Genomic DNA, 21,804 nt, shown 5'->3' with positions numbered 1-21,804 from the left:
ATTCAAATACCGGACTGGGAAAACAACATACCGTACTTAAATGAACAAAGTGTTGGTAAAGAATACTTGGTGTATCGTTTGGCAGGATACACAGTGCGGTATATTTCAAAAGTGACACATTGTAAACTGTGTACAACTTTTCTGCACGGGGAACCAACTAACGTACCTGCCTCACTTACGCTAATCCAAGACCATAGGCGCCGACTCCATGGGGCTGAACTTAACTTTAAATTCACATTTGAAATGTTCTAGACCATCAACTTTTGGGGGCTGAGACCGCTAAACCATCAACTTTGGGGGGGGGGGGGGGCTATGACCAGAGACAGCAAAACACATGACTTATTATTATATACTAAGTATGCAATTATGAGTATTGTTAAAATTGATATTTTCGAGGAATTCATGGGCTTTTATGAGATTCCGAACACTGAGGCCAAATCTTAAAAAAGGGAGAGTGATTCATTCATTAATTTATTTCAGTGATCAGAGCCCCCCCCCCCAAATAATTTTTACAAGTCGGCGCCCCTGTCCAAGACTATGGTTCGGGTGACAGCTGTAAATACCTTACCTATGCATCGAAAAGTGTTTATGATGTGCTGTTACGAGTGGAAGATGTTGTTGCAGAGAAATTATCATGCTAATAGTTTATGGGGTGATATATTTTTTGAGTGTTTGGACAATTTAAATATAATTGCTGTAAAAACTTCGCAATTAGGATGCTGTGAAGATCATGTGCTGCGTATGCTACCTAAACTGGTATTTCACTATCTGAAATGTCAATTTTTCTTCCGCACCAAGGAGATAGGAAAGGAATTAAGTGCCTCGAAGACAGCAAAATCACCTCCGAAATTCTCCAAACTATCCAGCTGCTGAGCTCTTCTCCAAACGTAAGTAACATGCATTTTTGTTTCTTATGTAGTTAGCTATGTAAGCAACGCGAGCATCTTCCGCGCAGTCTCAAACGTCACCACTGCCATCTAGGCGGTGGACCACGGCAACTCAGGGAGTGCACACACTATTCCTTCTATACGCTCTGCTTTTAGTATGAAACAGAACTTGACTGCTCCGAGAACATTTATCAGGTACTCAGATTTCAATTATTCTCTCCTTCCCTCACACATACATACACATATAACTGAAAACGTATAAACTCAACGGAACAAAGTAGATAGAAAGAGATAGAGAACAAAGTTATGGAAGAACTGTATTTTTAAGAAGACTGATTGAATAACAGTACAAGAAAGAGTAACATTCTATCTCAAATTGTATAAAAAATTCAAAATGGACGGAAAGAAATACAAACTTGTTACAATATCATCCTATTATTAAACAAAAGCCGTAGGAGATTACGAGAAACAATACCGTGTAATAGTTTGGAGTTGTAATCGGCACCTTTTATGTTACAATAATCCTTCTTGGTTTGAGATTGATAGGCTAATTGGGACAGGACCTACAGTTTAAAGTGGGATCCGAACCACTGTGAAATATTCTTTCTTGTTGACATACCCAATTAATGTGCTATAATTAAGTGCCACGCATAAGTTGCACGTCTCTATTCAACAGGGACAAAATAAATATAATTCGAAAAACACGAGATAAGTACGTCACAACAAACATGACTAAAATATACTTCTCTAAACGGCATAAACCTATCTTTGAAAGGGATCTCCGAGTTCCAAAGTATCTATTGAGTAGGTGAACCGTAAATTCTTGAAGCTTTTCTGGCGGCGAATAATGAAGAGGTTTTCTCTGGATATCAAGCAGGTGATTTCCGGATAGGCTTCAGACCTTTGCAGAGCTAACGTCACTCTTATCTTCAGGGATTGAGCTGTATGTCTGTTTGTAGTCCGCCGACCAAGGGAAATTTAAGCACGTACTTTGAATGAGAATACCACAGAAGAAAAGCGACAAACGAATGTTGTTTCTACAAAATGAACAAGATTTAGCAGTGTCGGAGCATTCGCTACTTAAGACTGCATGAAGCTCTTCTCCTGTTCTACCGGTCGCTTTCTCAGACGCGTGACAAGAATCCAGAAGCTTCTCTAATTAAGGTATGTGCATTTAAGGAAACTGAGGGGATAACACTGTAGGTCCCAAACTCCTTCCGGAACAGAGATGACAATAATGTGCATAACAACCGTGCACGCAAAAACATCCTGCGCGCATTGAGCATACGAAACTTCACTGCAAGAGTTAACGCAGCTTTTCCCAACGGTTTTGTAAATTCAAATGGAGGAGAATTTCATTACTCAACTTTCTGCCAACTTCCTAGACTACCAAAATAACAAATCCAAATGATCTTTTTTGACCTTTATTTATACTACCACTACTTAGGTAAAGTTGGAAAGTGGTAATTGGACTCACAGCCAGTATAATGTTATGCTGGGCTCGTGTCGTTGTCCATATATATCTTATCTTAGCAATATCATCCTCATCTTCACTATTAAACAAAGGGGAAGAAAACTGAAGTAAAAGAAACTAAATCAATCAATCAGTCAGTTATTGTGATACAAAAATTCTTGACCTTATTTATTGACATCTTGACCTATTTGTTGATTTCTTTACTTTGTCTTGACTTTCAGGACTGGTAAGCACCCTGCTTGACTTCAAGAATACTGTTCGAGCCTATCTCCATCGTGTAGTGGTTAGCGTTAGTAAATAAGGAAAAGCAAACGTGATCATCCGATCATAAGCAAAGATACAGCAGAAATCACTGTAAGATAATAAACTAACAATGAAAACGCATTAGCAAATAATATGCTGGAAGAACAACAGGTACCTTGTCCTTGCTAGTGATGCCGTCGCCTTGTAATGAAGGGGTCTCTGGTTCGATACCAGATAGAGGCACATCGAATCCCACTTTAAACTGCAAGAAACTACTACCCATGCATATATAGACAACAAAGGAAGCAAAGCAGATGAAATTTCACTTGGATACTGTAGACAGAATTCTGCGATGAGATAGAGACCCTCGTTTTTGCCAAAATTCTGATCATAGCCTTATATGTCAACACAGCAAATTTTATTTTGCATAAAAACACATATTTTCCAGTTTTCCGTATGTAAATACATATTTTTCGAATTTTCATTTTAAATACATAAAATCGCTCATTTACTTCAGCTACCTCGAAATCATCGAAAAATGTTTATTCTCCGCACCTCTTTCATATCGAGAGTGGTAGGTTTGTTTTGTCCACGCTCGCTGGCAGACTTCTGGCGCCTCGCCTACGATCCTATTGGGGGAAAATATTACCCCCACTGGATCTAACCCTCAAGTGCTAATGTCTAAATGTACAGAAATTTTTGGGAAAAATCAAGGTTTTCAAACTTTGTGCCAAATTGCACGTGTTTTGGCAGGTGAAGTAGAGGAAGCTTTGGAAAACTTCAGCGTTAGTGGCATTTCATGCTTCAAATATGCAAGAATTGTCTCTTGTGACGTGGAGCGACCTTTCTCGCAATATAAGATGCTTTTTAGAGATAATCGTCACAGATTTACAATGGAGAATTTGGAAACTATGGTGATCCACTGCAACTCTTCCAAGAAATAGCTCACTAAGAGTTAAGCATTTAGAAACTGATTTCAGGTGTTTAAAATGCATGTAATATTTTGTTTTTGTTACCAAATGTTTAATTTTGTCACATATTTTTCTGTTTTTATCACATATTTCCAACATTTATAACACACAAAAAAAAATATTTCGGAGTTTTTTTAGCACATAAAGTTCCATTCACTGCACCGACGTTACTACTACGCCTCTGCGTCTTTCAGTGTTTAACAAATATTTGTATTTGTATATAGCGCGAGAACCAATTTTCATTTTCTCATTTTCACATTTTTTTCATTTGACATTTTCTCTCTTAAGCACTCATACTGGACACAAGCACAGGTTTCCAACATTATATTTTCACCTCAAACAATATTTTGTACGTTTCGAATGGGTATCATACAGAAAATCCAGACTAAACGCATTGAAACTACAGAAACAACCCCACTCGGGATACTAAACGAGAACAGCGACATATAAGCTGCACTGAGAGAGAGCTTTCCCCGGAAGTTATAAACCGCGCCATATTCTGTAAGGAAACACTTTTCTTGCTCGCAAGAAACGCGAAGTTTTTCCCTCACTCGTTGCTCCAAAGAAAGAAAACGCAGCCATTTCAAACTTTTAACCTGCTATATTAGTGGGATATCGCCGACAGAAAGATATTACATTGTCTCGTAAAAGTACTAGCACGCATTACGATTCGTTGGTTACATAAAGAGGGGGGTTTCCGCGTATAATAACTATGCAATATGTAGCACAGATTGTGCACACTTCTGTAGACATTCATGAGCCTGAAATTACACTTAAAAGAATATTTTGGCGATGTAAGCCAAGACAAGAGAAAGTAGAAAGAACTAACTCTCTTTAGAGTGAATGCAATTTGGGCAAGGGCGTATGGGGGTTCGGAGGGTCTGCCCCCCCCCCCCGAAAGACTAACCACGTCTAAATTTAAATAAGCAAAATCCTTGTTGCTGTTGTATAACCCAGCTGATTTATTTCCGCAGAACTTACACAGAGGGGAAGGATTAATTTGTTAATATACAGCTTTGCGTTAACAGTGCTTGTGAAAATGTATGTGTACCAATAATAATAATAAGAATACACACTTTACACAACTTTAGTTTTCATCATGTAGACCTAACAACCTTTTGCTATTCAATAAATAACTAATCTTTGAAAAAAATCTGACATTAATTTCTTTGGAAGAACAGATACTATTTTTACATAAATGTTAGTGATCTTAACTACACATAAGGCAGATAAAATACATGCTTCTTTTTATCGGTCCATGCAAGAATAACAATAATTAATTTACTTATTTTATTATTATTATTACATGTGACACACTTGGTTCCCCCCCAAATATAGTTCTAGATACATGCCTGAATTTGAAGGGGGGGGGTATTATTTTTGGAAAAATCGTTTAAGTATCAGTTTTTCCCCATTGCTCAATAACTTGCAAATTGTAACAACTGCAGAAAAAAGTGCATAGTAGCGTATTTGAGGACAAGAGATACAGTATCTTTCACGGATGCTGGAATATTACACGGGTAAGATTATGACGTACTATTACTTGTTGCTTTTATCTATGGGTATGTTACTTAATAGTACTTTTTGGTTTGAGTAGATGTTTTAAGTCCACTTTGTGCACAGTAAGGTTAATTGGGACTGGACCTACAATTTAAAGTGAAATCCGAACCATTAAGTGCCTCCACCGGGTATCGAACCCGGGACCCCTTGATTACAAGGCGACGACGCTACCACTGCACAATAGGGAAGGCCCACTTAATAATACTGAACAGCGTAAATGAGAAAGGCTGGAGAAGATCAGGTACCGGGACATGGCGTCAATTATACCAGGCCGAGAGAGGTTCTTCCGAACTTTGGAACTTGCAGCCCGAGCTGGCAACCACGTGGAAAGTGCTGTGCTGGTGGGAAATCTAAGTCGCTGAGAGGGGCTGTCACCCGTGTAGCCTTTACATTTGAATTGCAACGGTTGGGAATTTCTCGAGCTGGAAGGGTGAAGCAACTTGCAGCCCAAGCTGGCAATCACCTGGAAAGATGACCTTTCGTTCGGGGCTCACCAGCGATAAGAGGATATCCAAAGAGGATATCCATTCTCGTCAGTGCCGTTGAAGATCCAAAAGCGCTGAGACTCCGAAGTTTGAATTACATCTATGTGGCCATTCTCATGTTAGGGCCGGGAGGGTGAAGCATCTTGCAGTCCCAGCTGGCAACCACCTGGAAAGATGCCATTTCGTTCGGGGTTCACCGGGCAGTGCTGGTGAGAAATCAAAGTCGTGACTGTCAACAGTGGGTCTTTTTGAACTGTTGCTCTTTGACGTTCTTCGGTTCACCGTTTTAACCGAGCGGACACTGCAACACGCTGTTGGCGCACTGGCTACCGCTGACGTCACACCCGGAGCAATCTCTGACAAAACACACATGCTAGTCAACCCCCCTTTAAGCTCAGCGAGCTATATTCTTCCACTTGCAAAGGAAGCACCCCGAAACTAGATTTCACCCTGGCGAAACCAACGAGTCCTCGGCAGAATACAAGCGGCCTGCGCACACAGAGGAAGAAGAGACCAGCTTAGTCTACGTCAAGCCAGGACCCTGGTTCAGCGTTTGCTCTGCTAATTCTGGCGAAAAGATTAACCTGCTTGAAGTAGCGCAAAATTTAATTTGTGGGGTTGTAGATGACGTTAGCGACAGAAGACTCTTAACGCTCACCGTTGTAATTCAGAGAATCTGCAGAGAGAGAGAGGTTTTCAGAAAACATGGAACCCTTTCGACTATATCCACCAGAGTCCCATTCTTTACGGTACGAGAAAGATACAGTGGAAACAGCAATCTCTTGACATACCCGTAGTTGGAAGAACATTCTGAACTTGAAACATTTTCCTGTGTTTAGATCTAATGAATAACTTGATATGGAATTTAGAAAGCTGTCCGGAAAGTGGAGCGAGAGACGAGTGGTCAAAAATTGATTACATCACAATTTCATTTTAAAGACAACACCGGCCGCCGAGTTCGAATCCCGGCATGGGCATTGGATGTTGGTGAGTGTCTATTCATCAATTTCATTACGCCATCACTCATCCTCATCTTCGCAAATTAGCCAAAAGTGGCACAAAAGGCGAAGTAAAATAAAGCAAATTAATCAATCATTAATGACAATACATTCAATCATTGTTGCAGGGACCGATTATAATCACAAGCAAGACTTGTGGTGTAGGATAGTAAAGGTTACAAATTCAAGAAGGTTTTGAAACGGAGACAGTACCATTTTGAAAAAAATTGCCTTGTTTGTCCGCCAATGAATGGCCTTACCGTTAAAATACAAGTTTAAATTAAAATGTGCATTAATAAAAAGACTAATCTTAAATATTTAAAAATTCCACCCGTTTAAAAAATTAAACTCAATTTCTATGTAAAAATATGACAATGTTTATCTTACTTAATTCATGAAATTAAAATAGTGTTTCCCATGAGACAAAACGAGAAGAGACTTGGGTCTGTCTCGTCTCGTGTCGAAAATATGTGTTTGTCTCGCCTCGTGAGCAACACTAAATTAAAAATAAACAACTGAGCAGAAATATATTATTTCGGGTTGAAATATCCGGTTCTAGTTTTAGAAACAACCGGTTATGGTTGCACAAATAAGACATTAGGCGGGAATACTACGCAGGGGGAAAATATCACGCCACGAAATCCGAAAAAAAAAGTTGAAAATGAACTTATATTATAAAAATATAAAGAGGCTCACTGAATATGTGAAAATACGCCTGGAAAAACTCTCCCGTTTCCCCACATAACGTGACCTCCTAAATATAAATTAACAATCGCCAAAGGAATATTTTGTCAAACTATAAAATTCCAAACACATAATTCAATTTTCAAGCACGCTAGATAGTGCATCAGAAGATCACTTTGTTAGTTTAATTTTGATCACGTGTTCATTTTTACGCTTTGCTCTTTGCGGTGCATACGAAACGCGAATTTCCAAATGGACAACAAAGCATTCAGCACAAGGAAAAACGGAACAGGACTCGATAAAAACTGTTAATAACCATTGCAGGTACGTCATTATAACTTATTACCAGTACTACAGGGTGGCCAAAATAAAACTACCAAAAAACAAAGGTGGTAATAAGCCAATCCTTTGTCATCAGAATGTGTTTGTAGTTGTAGTCAGAGACTTCTTGAGTGACGTGTTTTGGTTTATCCTTTAAAATTTGTCAAGCGTTTCAAATCTCAGCTGCAGGTGCGATATTGTACACCAGTAGCTTCAAGTTACATTAAAAAAACATTCGGAGAAAAACCGACACAAGCCCACTTCCAACATTTGGCCTTGGCAGGGGAACATGTGGCACTCTTGTGACTGCATTTGCCCAAGTTTTAACATGGATGTACTTGGATCAAACATACTTACACTCTTCGCTTCGTTGGGTATAATTTTGTTTGGGTCGCCCTGTAAAATCTTTTTTTAAGTGTCCAAAGATTTGACACAGCAAGCGAAGTACGATGACAAGGAATATATCCATCTGGCTGAACTATGGAAAAGGTTTGTTATGTAAACTTGTGGCACTTAGAACGAATCTTCACCGAAGTTTCTTACCGCGCGTATAAACAAACAAAGGTAAATTTGACAGTACACAACTCCCTTACAATTTACATTAAGACATGCAAAACGTTTCTCATCACTAATTTAGCTCCTTCAGTAAAGAAAGTGAGTGTTCTTGACTTACCGTGCAGCTGCGCAAGAGATTGAAGAGCGTTTGTATTACAATTGATGAAGCCTGCAAAATGAAAGAAAAAGCACATTATACATTTGAAGCTCATGGGCGTTGGGAGGGGGAAGATTCCAAGTTACAAAAGTAACAAGCAGAAGCTTCTTATTTTTAATGTTAATAACAAATATAAAGTTAATTTATTTAGTATTCTAACAGAATAACCAAAGTGAAAACAACTTTGGATCGAAATAATTTATTGTAAAATACAGAAACCAGGTTATCTCTTCATCTACCATTCAATCCAAATAATGAATGGTTTCCCAGTTTCCAAAAAAATAATATTTTTATCTGAAGACTTCATGGCGTGGAGCTAAGCACAGGGGAGCCCTTTACCTTTTTATTTTTTTTTACCTTTTTTATCTGAAGAGTTCACACAAGATAAACTTTATGAATAAAATTTGCCCATAACTTTTTAAGACTTTTCTTGAACGAGGTGTGTAAAAATTAATAAGATAATACAATAAATTTGAACTTCAGTTCACTAAATGTATGGAAAGTAAAAAAGTAATAATGGAAAACAGTTGTGCTGGGTACTAACTAACTCATCTGGTGGATCAAGTAGCAAAGTCTCAACATTTATGTAATAGCAATAATTATAAACTAATTTTGATTGAAATTTATTTTTATTACTTTAAAATAATTGTTGTAAAATAACAATATTAATTATTATTATTATAATTTATCAATGGGCTGATTCCCCTACAAAAAATTCTAGCGACGCCAATGTTGAAGATACTTTTGGAAGTTAAAATACTAAAATGGGTACCAATGGCGTTCAACGTATATATACACTTCTCGGTTGTTTTGTGCACATTTTGATGAAACAATTCACAACGCTACCAAGTCGTTTCCAACACTAAGAAACATTTCACAAGATCAATAAAATCTTCCCGAATAGATTAAATATTCACGCCATCTCTCACGAAATATTTCAATGCGAAAATGATTACCACTATGAAAATATCGCAATGTATTCAAGTATGGATAGGAAGTATAAATTCTAGCTCAATTTTTTCCAAACTTGCGTGTAAGAGGGGATGATTCTTGCCACTTTATTAAAATGGAAAGTTCGGTAAGGGTACTTAAAAAGTATATTTTGATACTTAAGCGAATATATGGTAAAATTTAAAATTAAGCTTACAATGTTTACAAATGTATGCATTCGAAAATTCACTGTTAATACTGTATGTGCAGAATAATAATATTTTGTTTAAAATATTTTTCTGCCACCTTTGGCTAATCGCGAAGATGAGGATGAGTGATGATATGATGAAATGGACAAAAAGCGACATTCGCAAAGGACACCCATGCCGGGATTCGAACTCGTAGCGCGCCGTGATAATCACTCCGTCATAGAACAGCGACGATGAGAATGAATGAATGGTAACCATGACATTAGAGAATACAAACCCCCCGAGGATTTTACTGGTTGTGTCTTGAGGTGACAGAGATGCACCAGCCTGGACGAATGCAATTTGCAGGGTACACGAGTATTACGTGCCCATACTTTACATCCCGATTCATGATATTACATACATAATATACATACACACACGCACGGGCACACAAATATTCACATGGCTTTAAAGGCCCTAATGTTTACAAGCTCGTAAAAAGCAATTTGAGTTGAGAGCCTCATATTGGTTAAACAACTATGGCAACTTTCGACAGTACACGTCGTTAAATCAAGAACGTGGCATTACCGGTATAACACTTGCAATAACTGTAGAAGATTACGCAAAAGAAAAAAAAGTGAAACCAACTTGTGGGCAGTAAACCGTAATTACGCTCGACGGAACTGGAGGAGTTTCAGCGCAAGTGTTACATCAAGTTAATTAAATATTCTCGGGAAGGGGAAACGATTTCCAGGTCGTGCATGAAGGGTCAGATTATATTCGATCTGTATCATCAAATGATGAATTCAATGTCCAACTCATGAAGCACCGTTATCATCTTCCATATGAACGGAGAATTTTGAGCAAAAAAGAATTATAGAAAAGTGGAAGTGATTTTCCAAAAATAATATTACCCAGGTTGTATTCACTCTTTAGTCTCTGGCGTTTCTCAGCCGCTAAAAGGTAAAGTTTCCCGTGCACATCCAGGTAATGTGGGGGTAGGGTCCTACATATTCTCGATCTCGGCCATTTTCGAGGTAATGAGACCCAGATCCGCTCTATGCGGGAACAAGGCAGGAAAAATTACCACCTTAGCTCACACACCCTAGGAATCGAACCCGGGTCTCCCGCACGGCAGTTAGACGCCTTACCGACTAGACCACCGCGCGGCTTTTCAATTATACCGATGGTGAGAAATTCTTCTGAAACAGTTTTTCTCCAACCAACATTATTAAAATCAAAATAATACTATAGTTATCAGTTTCACGAGTAATAATATAAATCATCGATTTCAAAATTAGTATTAATTGGGATTTTTCGGTGACAATATCCCAATGAAAATCAGCACTTATCAAAATAATTTAATGGTATTGCTAGAGGATACCATTAGATCCAGTGGTTTGACAACTAATTTAAGACACATTTCCTACTACAGGCCTATCCATTACAAGGTTTGGTAGATATACATAACCATAACTAGAAATCACCAAAAACCTATACTCTGTCCCAGTATCTCTGGAGCAAGGCTGCGCATAGCGGCAGAAAAGGGGAGGAAATCGAGTGGGTAGAGCGAAGCAGTACACTTTGCTGCAAAGGCTGGTAACCGCAGTCGCCTTTCCCCTCCATGCAATCTCATTCCCTCTCACGTGTTCATTGGTTGGTTGATCGTTAATTTTCATGTAGAATATGTAAAATAACAAGCTGATGAAGGCCACATTAGCATTATTCAATATTCTAATTTTTTGCGCAACTAAATACGAGGTTAACAAAATATACAATTACATAAATATCCGGGATCTAATATGTCTACCTACTGTCTTCACTTTTAATGATAGGTGGCTCGTTAGTGCTGAAAAAGCATTTATAATTACAACGCAGTGTCCCCACTTGGTTTAATTATACCTACAGGTCCCATCAACCTTGTCGTTGCTAACTTTGAGCTTTTCTCAACGTAGATTCCGAGAAGCATGAACTCATACGAGGACTTTTCCTTTGTTTCGAAGTCTGATGCAATCTACGCCACAACATCAATGAATGAGAAGCAACCGCTGCATTTTAAGTTCCAGCTGAACAGATGATGGCAGAGGTTTGCATACGTAATCACTCCAACTTGTTACATTTGGCACATTTATTGTGTGGTGTGCACGCATTGTTCACTATGTCAATTATTTCAATAATTCCGTGTGGTAGCTGACCGACATTGCAAACGGTTCTTTCAACTAGGAATTTGAAAAATAAATATTCATACTTGTTTTGTCAAAGCAAATTCCTACACTTTTCCATGTTCTTTCTAATATTTTATTAAATTACGTTTTAAATGCATTTACAGCTATACTCTGTCCCGGGAAGCTCTGGAGTGCGCGAAAATAAACACGTTTATGCGCAAATAGTGACTCGAGAGGGTCACGTGAAAATCGACTGCAGCTACCAGTTCTTTGCAGTAGAATGTACTGCTTCGTTCAGCCCACTCGCATTCTCTCCTTCTCTATCGTTATGTGTGGCCTTCCTCTAGAGATTCTGGGGATAGAGCATATCTGTCTTGCAAGTTATTCATTTCCAAATATATATATATATATATATATATATACACACACACACACACACACACACATATATATATATATAAACCACTTTGCCAACTTTTCGTATGACTTTCTCATAGAACAAAATGGTGGGGCCCAGGCACCTCATACGTTTAAGGTGTTCTGTCCCCTAAATATGATTGATTTTTGTTTTGGTTTATTTTACTTCGCTTCTCAGCCACTTTTGGCTAATCGCGAAGATGAGGACGAGTGATGATATGATGGTAGCGCGCTGTGCTAACCACTTTGCCATGGAGGTCGACATAAGCAGAATGAATATGCATAGTCATCAAAATCCTACTCCTACTTATGATAAAAGGAAGAATCATTGTTGCATACACTCGAAGACACTCAAAACAGCTATTCATGGCAATATTAAATGGAGTATGAAAGCTGTCTTGCCTCTGGCAAGTCTAAGCTTCCATGTCTGTCAAAATGCTCAACGCGATGCTTGTTCCAGAGAATAAAATAACGGACCGTCTTCCACATAAACATACAACATGTGTAAACAGAGGCAAAGGAAACTCGTCAACACACAACTTTCTGCCATTCAGCGCGATTCCAAACGTGTTTTGTTCGGCGAAAACGCGGGAACATTGCAACCATGTTTGCGTGCACAGTGAGAAAAATTTCTACTTTCACTAACAGCGCCGAAGCGTTATGTAACACCGGTGTACTCTTCTTCACAATGCAGCAATTTCTGCCCGATGACTGCGGCACGAAACCACAGTTTGCGAGTTTGAAAATTGCACATTTCGCCGAACGTACTCTTGCAATTTATCAATATCCCTCAAATGTAGGTCCGCACGCCCGGACATGTTGCTAATCTCGTTATGAAATTGCAAAAATGTATGAAAGGTATCTGGGCAAAAAAAATATAAGCAACGGGTCATGCGACCTCAAATACTCAGTTTGCCAAAAATGCATTGCTAGTATATAACTAGCCACCTGAAGAACTAACTGGTTTCAAATGTACCGAAGAAAATATTCCCTCCAATATTCTGCCTTCCATACACAGAGAAAAATGTTTCTTTGGATTAACTAAAAAAAGATAGTGGTGAACAATTAGCTCCTAGTTATATAGTCTGGAATCAAAAAGGTTGGTCATGGGAGATTCACTTTTATTCACTACACTACATTTTCTTCTCTATCTTGTAGCTTTATTGTTCACACATCTTTCGAATGGTGCTAAAGCACAATTTTTCACTATGATTACAATCAAAAGTATCGTTATTTGTTGTACAAAAACTTATGTTTCTTCTACACATTTTTGACAGTTCCATCTAGCGGCCATTCAAGGAATCATCGGCATAACCTGAGCTGTTTCTTCAGCACATTAGGCTACAAGGGCTACACAACATCATGAAGACTCGCTTCCAGTAATTATCTATATACATGAGTTTCAATTTTCGACAAGGGACTTTCATACTACACTCGACGAAACTGCACAATCGTTATTTCAAATGCGAGATCACGCTCACGCACATTTAGTAAATTTAACCAAACATTTTGTTTCTCTTACTTACATATATATGATTTTGTTTACGAGTACCATATTTCGTCTGACCAAATATTTTGGTATTCTTAAACAAAATGATCTAGTAATTACAAGCAACATTTGGTTATCGGTAACAAAAAGCATAACCAAACACCTCAACCAAACTTTTTTGGTAGTTCCAAACAAACCAGTTTTTTCTGTGTACCATTTATTCTGACGCCATTACTGGAGAAGGCCCATATGGGGGCACATAAATGCGAAATGATAGCGGAACCAGACACATTTAGTTTACAAAATAGTTAACTTTAAACCTCCTTGTACTCAATTTGAAGGGACTAGATTAATTTAGTGGAAAACAGTTTATAATATTTAACAATTTGAACGAGATATGTGTGTATATATATATACATAGAGTACTGCAGTATATTACAGTACTGCATGGGACCACTTGTACTCGTTCGAGCCTCCCACCCTAGCGCGTGCTACATTTGAACATCATTCAACATACGTATATTCACCTTGGTAGTTTCAGCCCACGATCTATTTCATTTTCACATATCACTGAAAATACGTGCACTACTGGGCTTCGAGCGTATACCGCTCGTTGTGCCTTTTGCCTGTGTACAGCTTCAACAGTGAATTCTATGTTGAAAATTTAAGCTCATTAGATTGAAAACCACACGTTTCCTGTTAACTTTTCCTCTTTTCGATATCTGCCCCAATAACGGAGTTGACCTACGGTGCTGGACTTTTGAGTCATCCTGTATGTATCTAGGCCGTTCGGGAAAAGGTACCTAAGTCACAAACTGTTGCTTCCATTTAAGTAACACTGAATGAATAGAAGAAAATATTATAAATATAATTTTATATTGGGCATATGTAAAGATTCTCACCAGTGATGATCCAACATTTACAGCATGTCTGTAATGTTTGCTACTTAAATAATAAACAAAGACTTTAGTGCTTATTCCCAAACAGGCTAGATATAATGAATTGCATAGGTGCGATGAAAGAAAGCCTACGAGGATTCTTTTCATTGCTAAATCCTCCTCCTCTTGCAGGTCTGGGTAACCAAAGACCGTTCTGAGACTACAAAAATTGATCATTCCATCGAAATGGCCTTAATAAATCTCTCTTCCTTTTGGTCTATAATTTAATAATTTTCGAGGTTTTTATTGTTAAATGAATTCTTAAACGCAGCACAAAGACTTATCCTTCCATCAATTACAGTCTTTTTATTTTATCTACGATATGTCGTGATCGTTCACTGATAACAACAATTAACGACGAAGTTTCAAGGTACATACTACTTCTACTACTACATTAATTCCAATTTTCAACTCGTATATTTTGCGTATATATTTGAACAAACCAGCTAGTAAGACGACGGACAACATTCCTACAAAACGAAAGGACAACCGGACACATGCAGGGACAAAATTTGTGAAACCACGTCCAGTTGATAAAAGAAAGGTTTCCGTTCTGATTTCGAACTACTTTCTCCATTTCATGGGGAAAGTGACAAGCTGAGGAAAAGAATAACTAAATTGGATCAATATTGTAATTGTCTCCAAATAAACTTCCTCGAATTACAAAAGATTCTGCAAATGAAACGTCATCAATGGGGATATAAGTAAACATTTTTTGTTTAAAACCCGATAAGTCTATCCTTCACAAAATTAGGGTTTGAAAATAAGGCAAAATCTAAGTTTTAGTTTTCAATTTTCGTTTAAGTCCACTTTAGGACCAGCAGTTTAAAGTGGGACCCTCGATAGCGGTAACGTCGTCACCTGGTAATCAAGAAACTCCAGATTCGTTACCCGGTGTGGACACATACTCGAATCCCGCTTCCAACTGTAGGTCCAGTCCCGATTCGCCTATATATACGAAAAATTGGACTTAAAAAATAGAACTAACCACTATGCGACTCCACAGCAGGGTACCATGATTTCATCCAAACCTCAAGCTTAATACCATACAGTAACAAAACGTGGTTGTAATAATCCATGTATACAGGTACAGGGTCGGTCAAATCATGTACACTCACCGGCAATATAAATGTGCCACCTAGATCCTGAAATAAACGATTGAAAAGTTGCTATTAAAATCCACTTATCGCCGTCGAGTTAGGCAACACACATAACGCCTTGCAGGGAAGAGAGCATTTCAGGATATAGGCGTCCATTTTATTGCCGCTGACTGTACCTACTAATATTAACAGCGAACTGAAGTTGGGATTATAATTGACTTTACATCGCTTTTCCACCACTTTCGGCTAATCGCGAAGATGAGGATGAATGGTTATGAGATGGATGAAGGAACAATCACAAACATACGACACAAAACAAGCCCCACGGACGATAACACTGGCTGACAGTCCAGACGCCAGAGCCTCGTTAGTGTGCAAAATACAATCCAGGGTGTACTACACGGAAGAGAGATAGACATCCGGGTGTCTTCATTAAGGATTCATCACCCCTTACACCCCTGAAGATGGTACGCAAGAGAGAAGAAATTATGAGGTTGGTAACAATTGAGCAGAATACGAAAAAATCCAAGAGATTACAGTTTTCCTTTGGGAAAGGTAGTTTTATTCAGTGAGGGGATGATGCACGTGATGTTCTACTTGTAACCAGTGTAACTACGAATTTGTACTTCCATTCCTATTGTACGAGGGGAGTTCAGAAAGATTCCACATTCACCTAGTTCAAAATGTCGGAGAAAGTTGAAACTGAGCAGAAAGATTGTCTTTTCTACATAGTCACTACCCAATGTTACACACCCCAACGTTGCAAACACTTGCGAATACCATCGTTGTAAAACGCTGGAGATTGGGCGTTTAACCACGCCTCTGTCGCGGATATGACGTAATTGTCATCTTGAAAATGCTTGAACCGCAAAAACTTCTTCATAAGAAATCCGAAGGTGCAATATCCGGGAAATATGGAGGATAAGGCAAAATATCATAGCCACACTCCCGTACTTTGACGAGAACACGATGAGATGCATGGGCAGGTGCATTGTCATTTCAGGATGAGCACACCTTTAGACAGCATTCCTCGCCAGCGAATTTTAATTTTCTCACGCAATTTGGCCAGAAGGTCTGCACAATAGTCCCCAGTAATTGTGTGGTCTTTCGGAAGGTAATCCTTGAGGATAACACCACGTTCATCCCAAAAAACAGATAACACCACCTTCTTGACAGACACTTTGACCTTTGCCTTTTTAGGAAGGAGGGGGGAATCACAATGCTTCCACTGTTTTGAACTTTCTTTGCTTTCAGCAACAACACTGTAGGATGGACACTCTTCACCACATACAGCAAACATTTTCTCGTGGATTTGTTTGGGAGCTTTGCCTTGCAGAAAGGGGAATCGGATCATGGCTCTGTATTCAAATTTGTGCATTGTCGCACTTTCATTCATTGAAACACCTGGCACGGAAACAGTAATTATTCAACTACAGTCATATTTGGCACATAACATACACAAGGTTGTACCTATTCAACTTACACAAGTTTGTGTTTCTACGTGAATTATTTCTATCCGGAACCCCCCTCGTAAGGTGCTTTTCTGCCACTTTTGGCTAATTGTGAAGATGAGGATGAGTGATGATTACATGAAAGTGATGATTCAACAGTCAAAAAGAACACACACGCCAGGACTTGAACCTAGGAACTTGGAAAGTCGACCACTTAACGAGTTCGGCTACCAGCTGCTATGGATTACAAGAGGGTTCACGTATTACTAATGTTTGTTTAAACGAGTGCATTGTTACCCAATGATTTTTATTAAATATTAACCGACAAGTATGGTAAAAGGGACGGTTAGGATGAATAATGAATTGGCGAAACATATCAAGCAACAAGGAGCCTGGCACTTTAGCACGTATTGGCAGCATTGTTAAGACCGATAAACTCTCACTGGGACTTCCAACAGGAGATAAACAGCTTTGTCAATGAAGCAAACGGAAGAGCAAACATTCAAAGACAACTCTCAACTGGACACCTTGGTACACGCATGTTGCTATCGACGCTGTCACTAAATACAAGGAAGATACGTCAGTATCAACCAGGGTTGTTAAAGATACAGGGATTTAAAAAAAAATTCAATTCCGATACTGGCGAGAAAATAAGCAAGCGAAAATCGGTTCTGGACCGTCAAGAACCTTTTTATCTGTAAAGTACTTCAATTTGGTCCAGGAACCTTCTTTTCGGATCAATCTAAATACGGTCCAGGGACCTTTTCTCAACGAAACACTACGCAAATTGGACCGAGTTTAAATTGTGCGAGAGAAAAAAGGTTCCGACCATGTTGCGGAACCCAATAGAACCCATTAGAATTTAGGGGTTCCTGGATTTTTAACCACCTGGTACCAACCTCACCACGTATTTTAGTACCATCTTTCAACAGGGTTCTAGTGCTACTTTAAGTAGTTGTTTTGGTGGCTATTGTGGTGCCTAACTGGTTTAGAGAGTCTAAGCACCCGACCCTTTCACCTCAGGTCATGAGAGTTTACGTCTAAGGCAGTGAACGCGACTTCTAAGTCAACAATGGATTTTTCTGCAGATTTTTTTAGTGTCCAAGTTTCACTTTTACGGGTAGAATTTCTGTACATTTTTGCAACATGTTCGACATCCAATTCCAAATTGTACAGAAAGAGAAAAGGAGCAGAATTGGACATGGTCATCTCCTTATCGGATAATGTATCGAACAATAATTGTTACGGTTGCTTAACGAGCTGCAACTGTCATTGATTTTCCCTGGCAGAAATCGCCCCCACTCTCGAGTCGGTAAGTGGATGCGGTACTACTATCGGATTAAAAATTATAGATACTCGAGCTTAGACTGCAAAATTAACCAGTAAACCTACAACAAAACGAGTTACATCAAAATTTAGCTTATTCAATTCTGCGTTAACCTATGATAAACATTTTTTTCGAGTATTTCTTATATTTTTTTAGCGTCGTGAGAACGAAAAAAGAGCAGTTTTTTTTTAGTTTTGCAAAAGATCGCTCATTTTGAAAGCCTGCAGTTTCCACGGTTTAACGGATATCGTTGTGTGCCGTGTTGTCACGTTCATCCGCTGAATAAAAATCTGTATAAAATCAATTTCTCAATGTGAATTGACAACAATAATACATTTTAAAAACAGATTCAAAAAGCTTCCAAACAAGACCAATGTTGTACTTGTACGACTACACAATACTAAGAAAAAGTTGTTTCGCAAAAATTGATGATAAACTGTTTTTTAATAAATTTTAAAAATCTGAAAATTAAGATTTATGTTTAAAACCTTTCTGCCTGCACCACACCAAAATGTCATCACCATCGGAAAATCCGCTTTTGATTTATAGAATTCCAACGAGACCGATCGTTTGCAAAACTCCAAAAAACCAGCCCTTCTTTTGTTCCCAAGACGATAAAAAATATAAGGCCTACTCGAAGAAAAAAATGTTTTAGCCACTCCTTTGGACAAGGAGCAAGGGTTTGGAGTAAATATTCTGCTTCTGTAAGTAGCAAGGATAAGGATGATAATCCTCCGCAAAGATCGAAAACTTGCAAAACTACCGTGGAAAAAAGGAGCCAACGGAAAACGGAGTGCGGCAACTAACCGTAACTAACGACGCCGTGTTCCTTCACGCAAGAGACCGAGAAGGAGGAAGCGCATCTATCTGCATGCTCTTCTCCGAGCGATGCACCGCTGAGAAAAACGAGCCAGAAGCCACTTCCTGAGATAAAGCATATCGGATACAGTTGCGAGATGACGTATTATCTGCCTCTTAAATTAGGCAAATTTTCAATGCGAATTGGAAAATTGTCTTTTGCCTTGTTTCTACTCGAGAACAAGACTTTTCTGTGGAACGGGACTGAATTTGTTACGAATTACGGTAAACTATACATTTTGCAAAGAATTATTTTTTCACAGCTTCTTTTGATAGTGTTCGCTATAGCATTATGCTACTTCATTCCCGTAAAATAAAATACGATATAAATGCTGGCATCGCAGGGATATGTTGTCGTGTAAGAACTAGAGGGGCGCAACTACAATTTATCAAATTTACAGAAGAGGAAGTAATATATTTTTAGGAATATGTCTGGGGGGGGGGGGACCAGTAAACTGGAGATACGTTACTTACTGCTAAGGATTAGAAGTGAAGAATTGACTCCAAGTAGAGTTGTTCTTCAGAGCAGTTTATTTAAACAAAACTGAAATCCGCATTTTTGGAGTTACTTTCCTCTGGTTCTCATTCGTCACTATTCTGTTGTTGATGAAGAGGTCGGCGTCTTCAGAAGAGCATTCTCGCCTACGCTTGATTACAAGTGAAACAAATTCTTGTTCTACACATAGGAACACACAAACAAAACGCTCCCCAACATTATACAGGGTGTTCATAAAGTCCTGGTACCATCACAAAAAAACATGGCTCGGAAACTACATGCAATAGAACAATGCTGTTGATTGCAAAATGAGCTACAACTCTCCACGTTTATATACCATACACCTCAATGTGCGCCCAACTAGTTGCTCTCAGAGCATCAAGGCGGTAATCCACTTCTGCCCATACACGCTCCAGCATATCACCAGTACCAGTTAGGATACTCTCAGTTATTCTTCTTCGAAGTGTAGCAAAATCTGGAATAGGAGTGCGGTAAACACAATCTTTGACATACCACCAGGAGCAGAAATCCAAGGGTGTGATATCAGGAGAGCGCGGTGGCCAGGGAATAGGTCCATCACGGCTTATCTACCTGCCAGGGAAATGCCTATCCAGAAGACCTCGAAAATCCTTGGACCAATGAGGGGGGTGCCCCATCTTGTTGAAAAATTATGGTTGGCATATAAACGTGGAGAGTTGTAGCTCATTTTGAAATCAACAGCATTGTTCTATTGAATGTAGTTTCCGAGCTATTAGCCATTACTTGACGTAAGACGTAAAATCAGCCTGCTGCAGATAAACTTGCGTGATGAGCTCCACATTTTCAGCATATCCCTCCACCATAGTTTAAAACAGCAGGGACTCAAACCAGAGATGTCATGTGCACAATCAAAGTTCACATCGGCACACGAATAAATCTCAATTTTAAGACAGGTCACGATATTGGGGAATCGCTATTTATTATCTTGCAGGGTGGTGATTTGAAGCGTCTCTGTGGGCCTCCCCGATGGCGCAGTGGTAGCGACGTTGCCTTGTAATCAAGGGGTCCCGGGTTCGATACCCGGCGGAGGCACATAGTGGTTCGGATCCCACTTTAAACTGTAGGTCCAGTCCCGATTAGCCTTACTGTGCATAAAGTGGACTTAAACCACCAACTCAAGCGTCTCTCCATGGAGCGGTTCTGGCACCAAGCCATAAATGGTGACTATAGGGTAAAGGAGGCCGGGATGTGGTGCTGATAACATCACTATCACATGCTCCAGAATACGCTTTCACAAAATGTTACATGCGCAGGGGGTGGGTACCTTTACAGTTTTTTTCAAATCTATTTATTATCTTGACTATTCCCCCTGATGCATCCTTAACGTCAATGAGTAGCTATGAAATCTTACAGGCGAAACGCACTAAGAAATTAGGTGTCTTCTGGGAAAAGACTAAAAAAAAAAATCTTGAGCATTCATGTGAATCGCCGTGCGGACTGATTTCGGAATAGTTTCGTGTCTACGTAAGCCTACTTTATAAACTACTGCGAATATCTAAACACTAGTAAAAGCAAACCACACCAAGATTACCGTGAAAGCTATAGAAAAAAAATCTAGGCAGATGTAATTTTCCAGAATTTGGAATTTGTAGTGGTTTTTCTCGAACGGAGAGGAAAATTTCGAAAATGGTCGTTGGCGGGGGACAACGAACCTTAAGCTCAGTGCCTCTGATTCAACACCACTTTGATTTATTGATTGAATTAGGGTATTGCACGTCTGCCACTGTTGGCTAATCGCGACGATGAGGATGCGTGATGAAACTGATGAAGACTTACAAGGATGTCAAGGCCTGGATTCGAACCCGAGACCCTGCGTTATAACACCTCCGCCACGAAGGTCGGCTAATATGTTCTGAAAACAGCATAACTAGATTTCAAAGTTGGATGCAGATGACTCCAATTGTACTTCCAGCACCGGTAATCGAACAAGGAGATTGCTGGCTACCAGGCTATTGGAGAATTTCAGGTACACACATACTTAACACAACGCGGTGTTACTGACAATATGACAGATGAAGGAAAAGTCACGAAAAATCACCAAAACGTCCCTCACCTTTGCTGAAAATGC

At 39.1% G+C, this 21,804-nt stretch overlaps 1 protein-coding gene across 2 annotated transcripts in view; it reads right to left on the bottom strand.

Annotated features, from left to right (window-relative positions):
• Positions 1-21,804, bottom strand: part of orb2 (cytoplasmic polyadenylation element-binding protein orb2) — a 376,691-nt gene that overhangs the window by 100,935 nt on the left and 253,952 nt on the right. For both annotated transcript variants that reach the window (XM_083142704.1, XM_083142705.1), the window contains exon 3: positions 8,297-8,347. In XM_083142704.1, the coding sequence (XP_082998830.1) occupies positions 8,297-8,347 (51 nt within the window). The remainder of the gene's footprint in view (positions 1-8,296; positions 8,348-21,804) is intronic.

The sequence above is a fragment of the Lepisma saccharinum genome, chromosome 21, assembly GCF_977018435.1.
Source record: "Lepisma saccharinum chromosome 21, izLepSacc3.1, whole genome shotgun sequence".
NCBI lineage: Eukaryota > Metazoa > Arthropoda > Insecta > Zygentoma > Lepismatidae > Lepisma > Lepisma saccharinum.
Note: the sequence above shows the minus strand (reverse complement) of the source record. Positions and strands in the feature narration are given on the sequence as shown.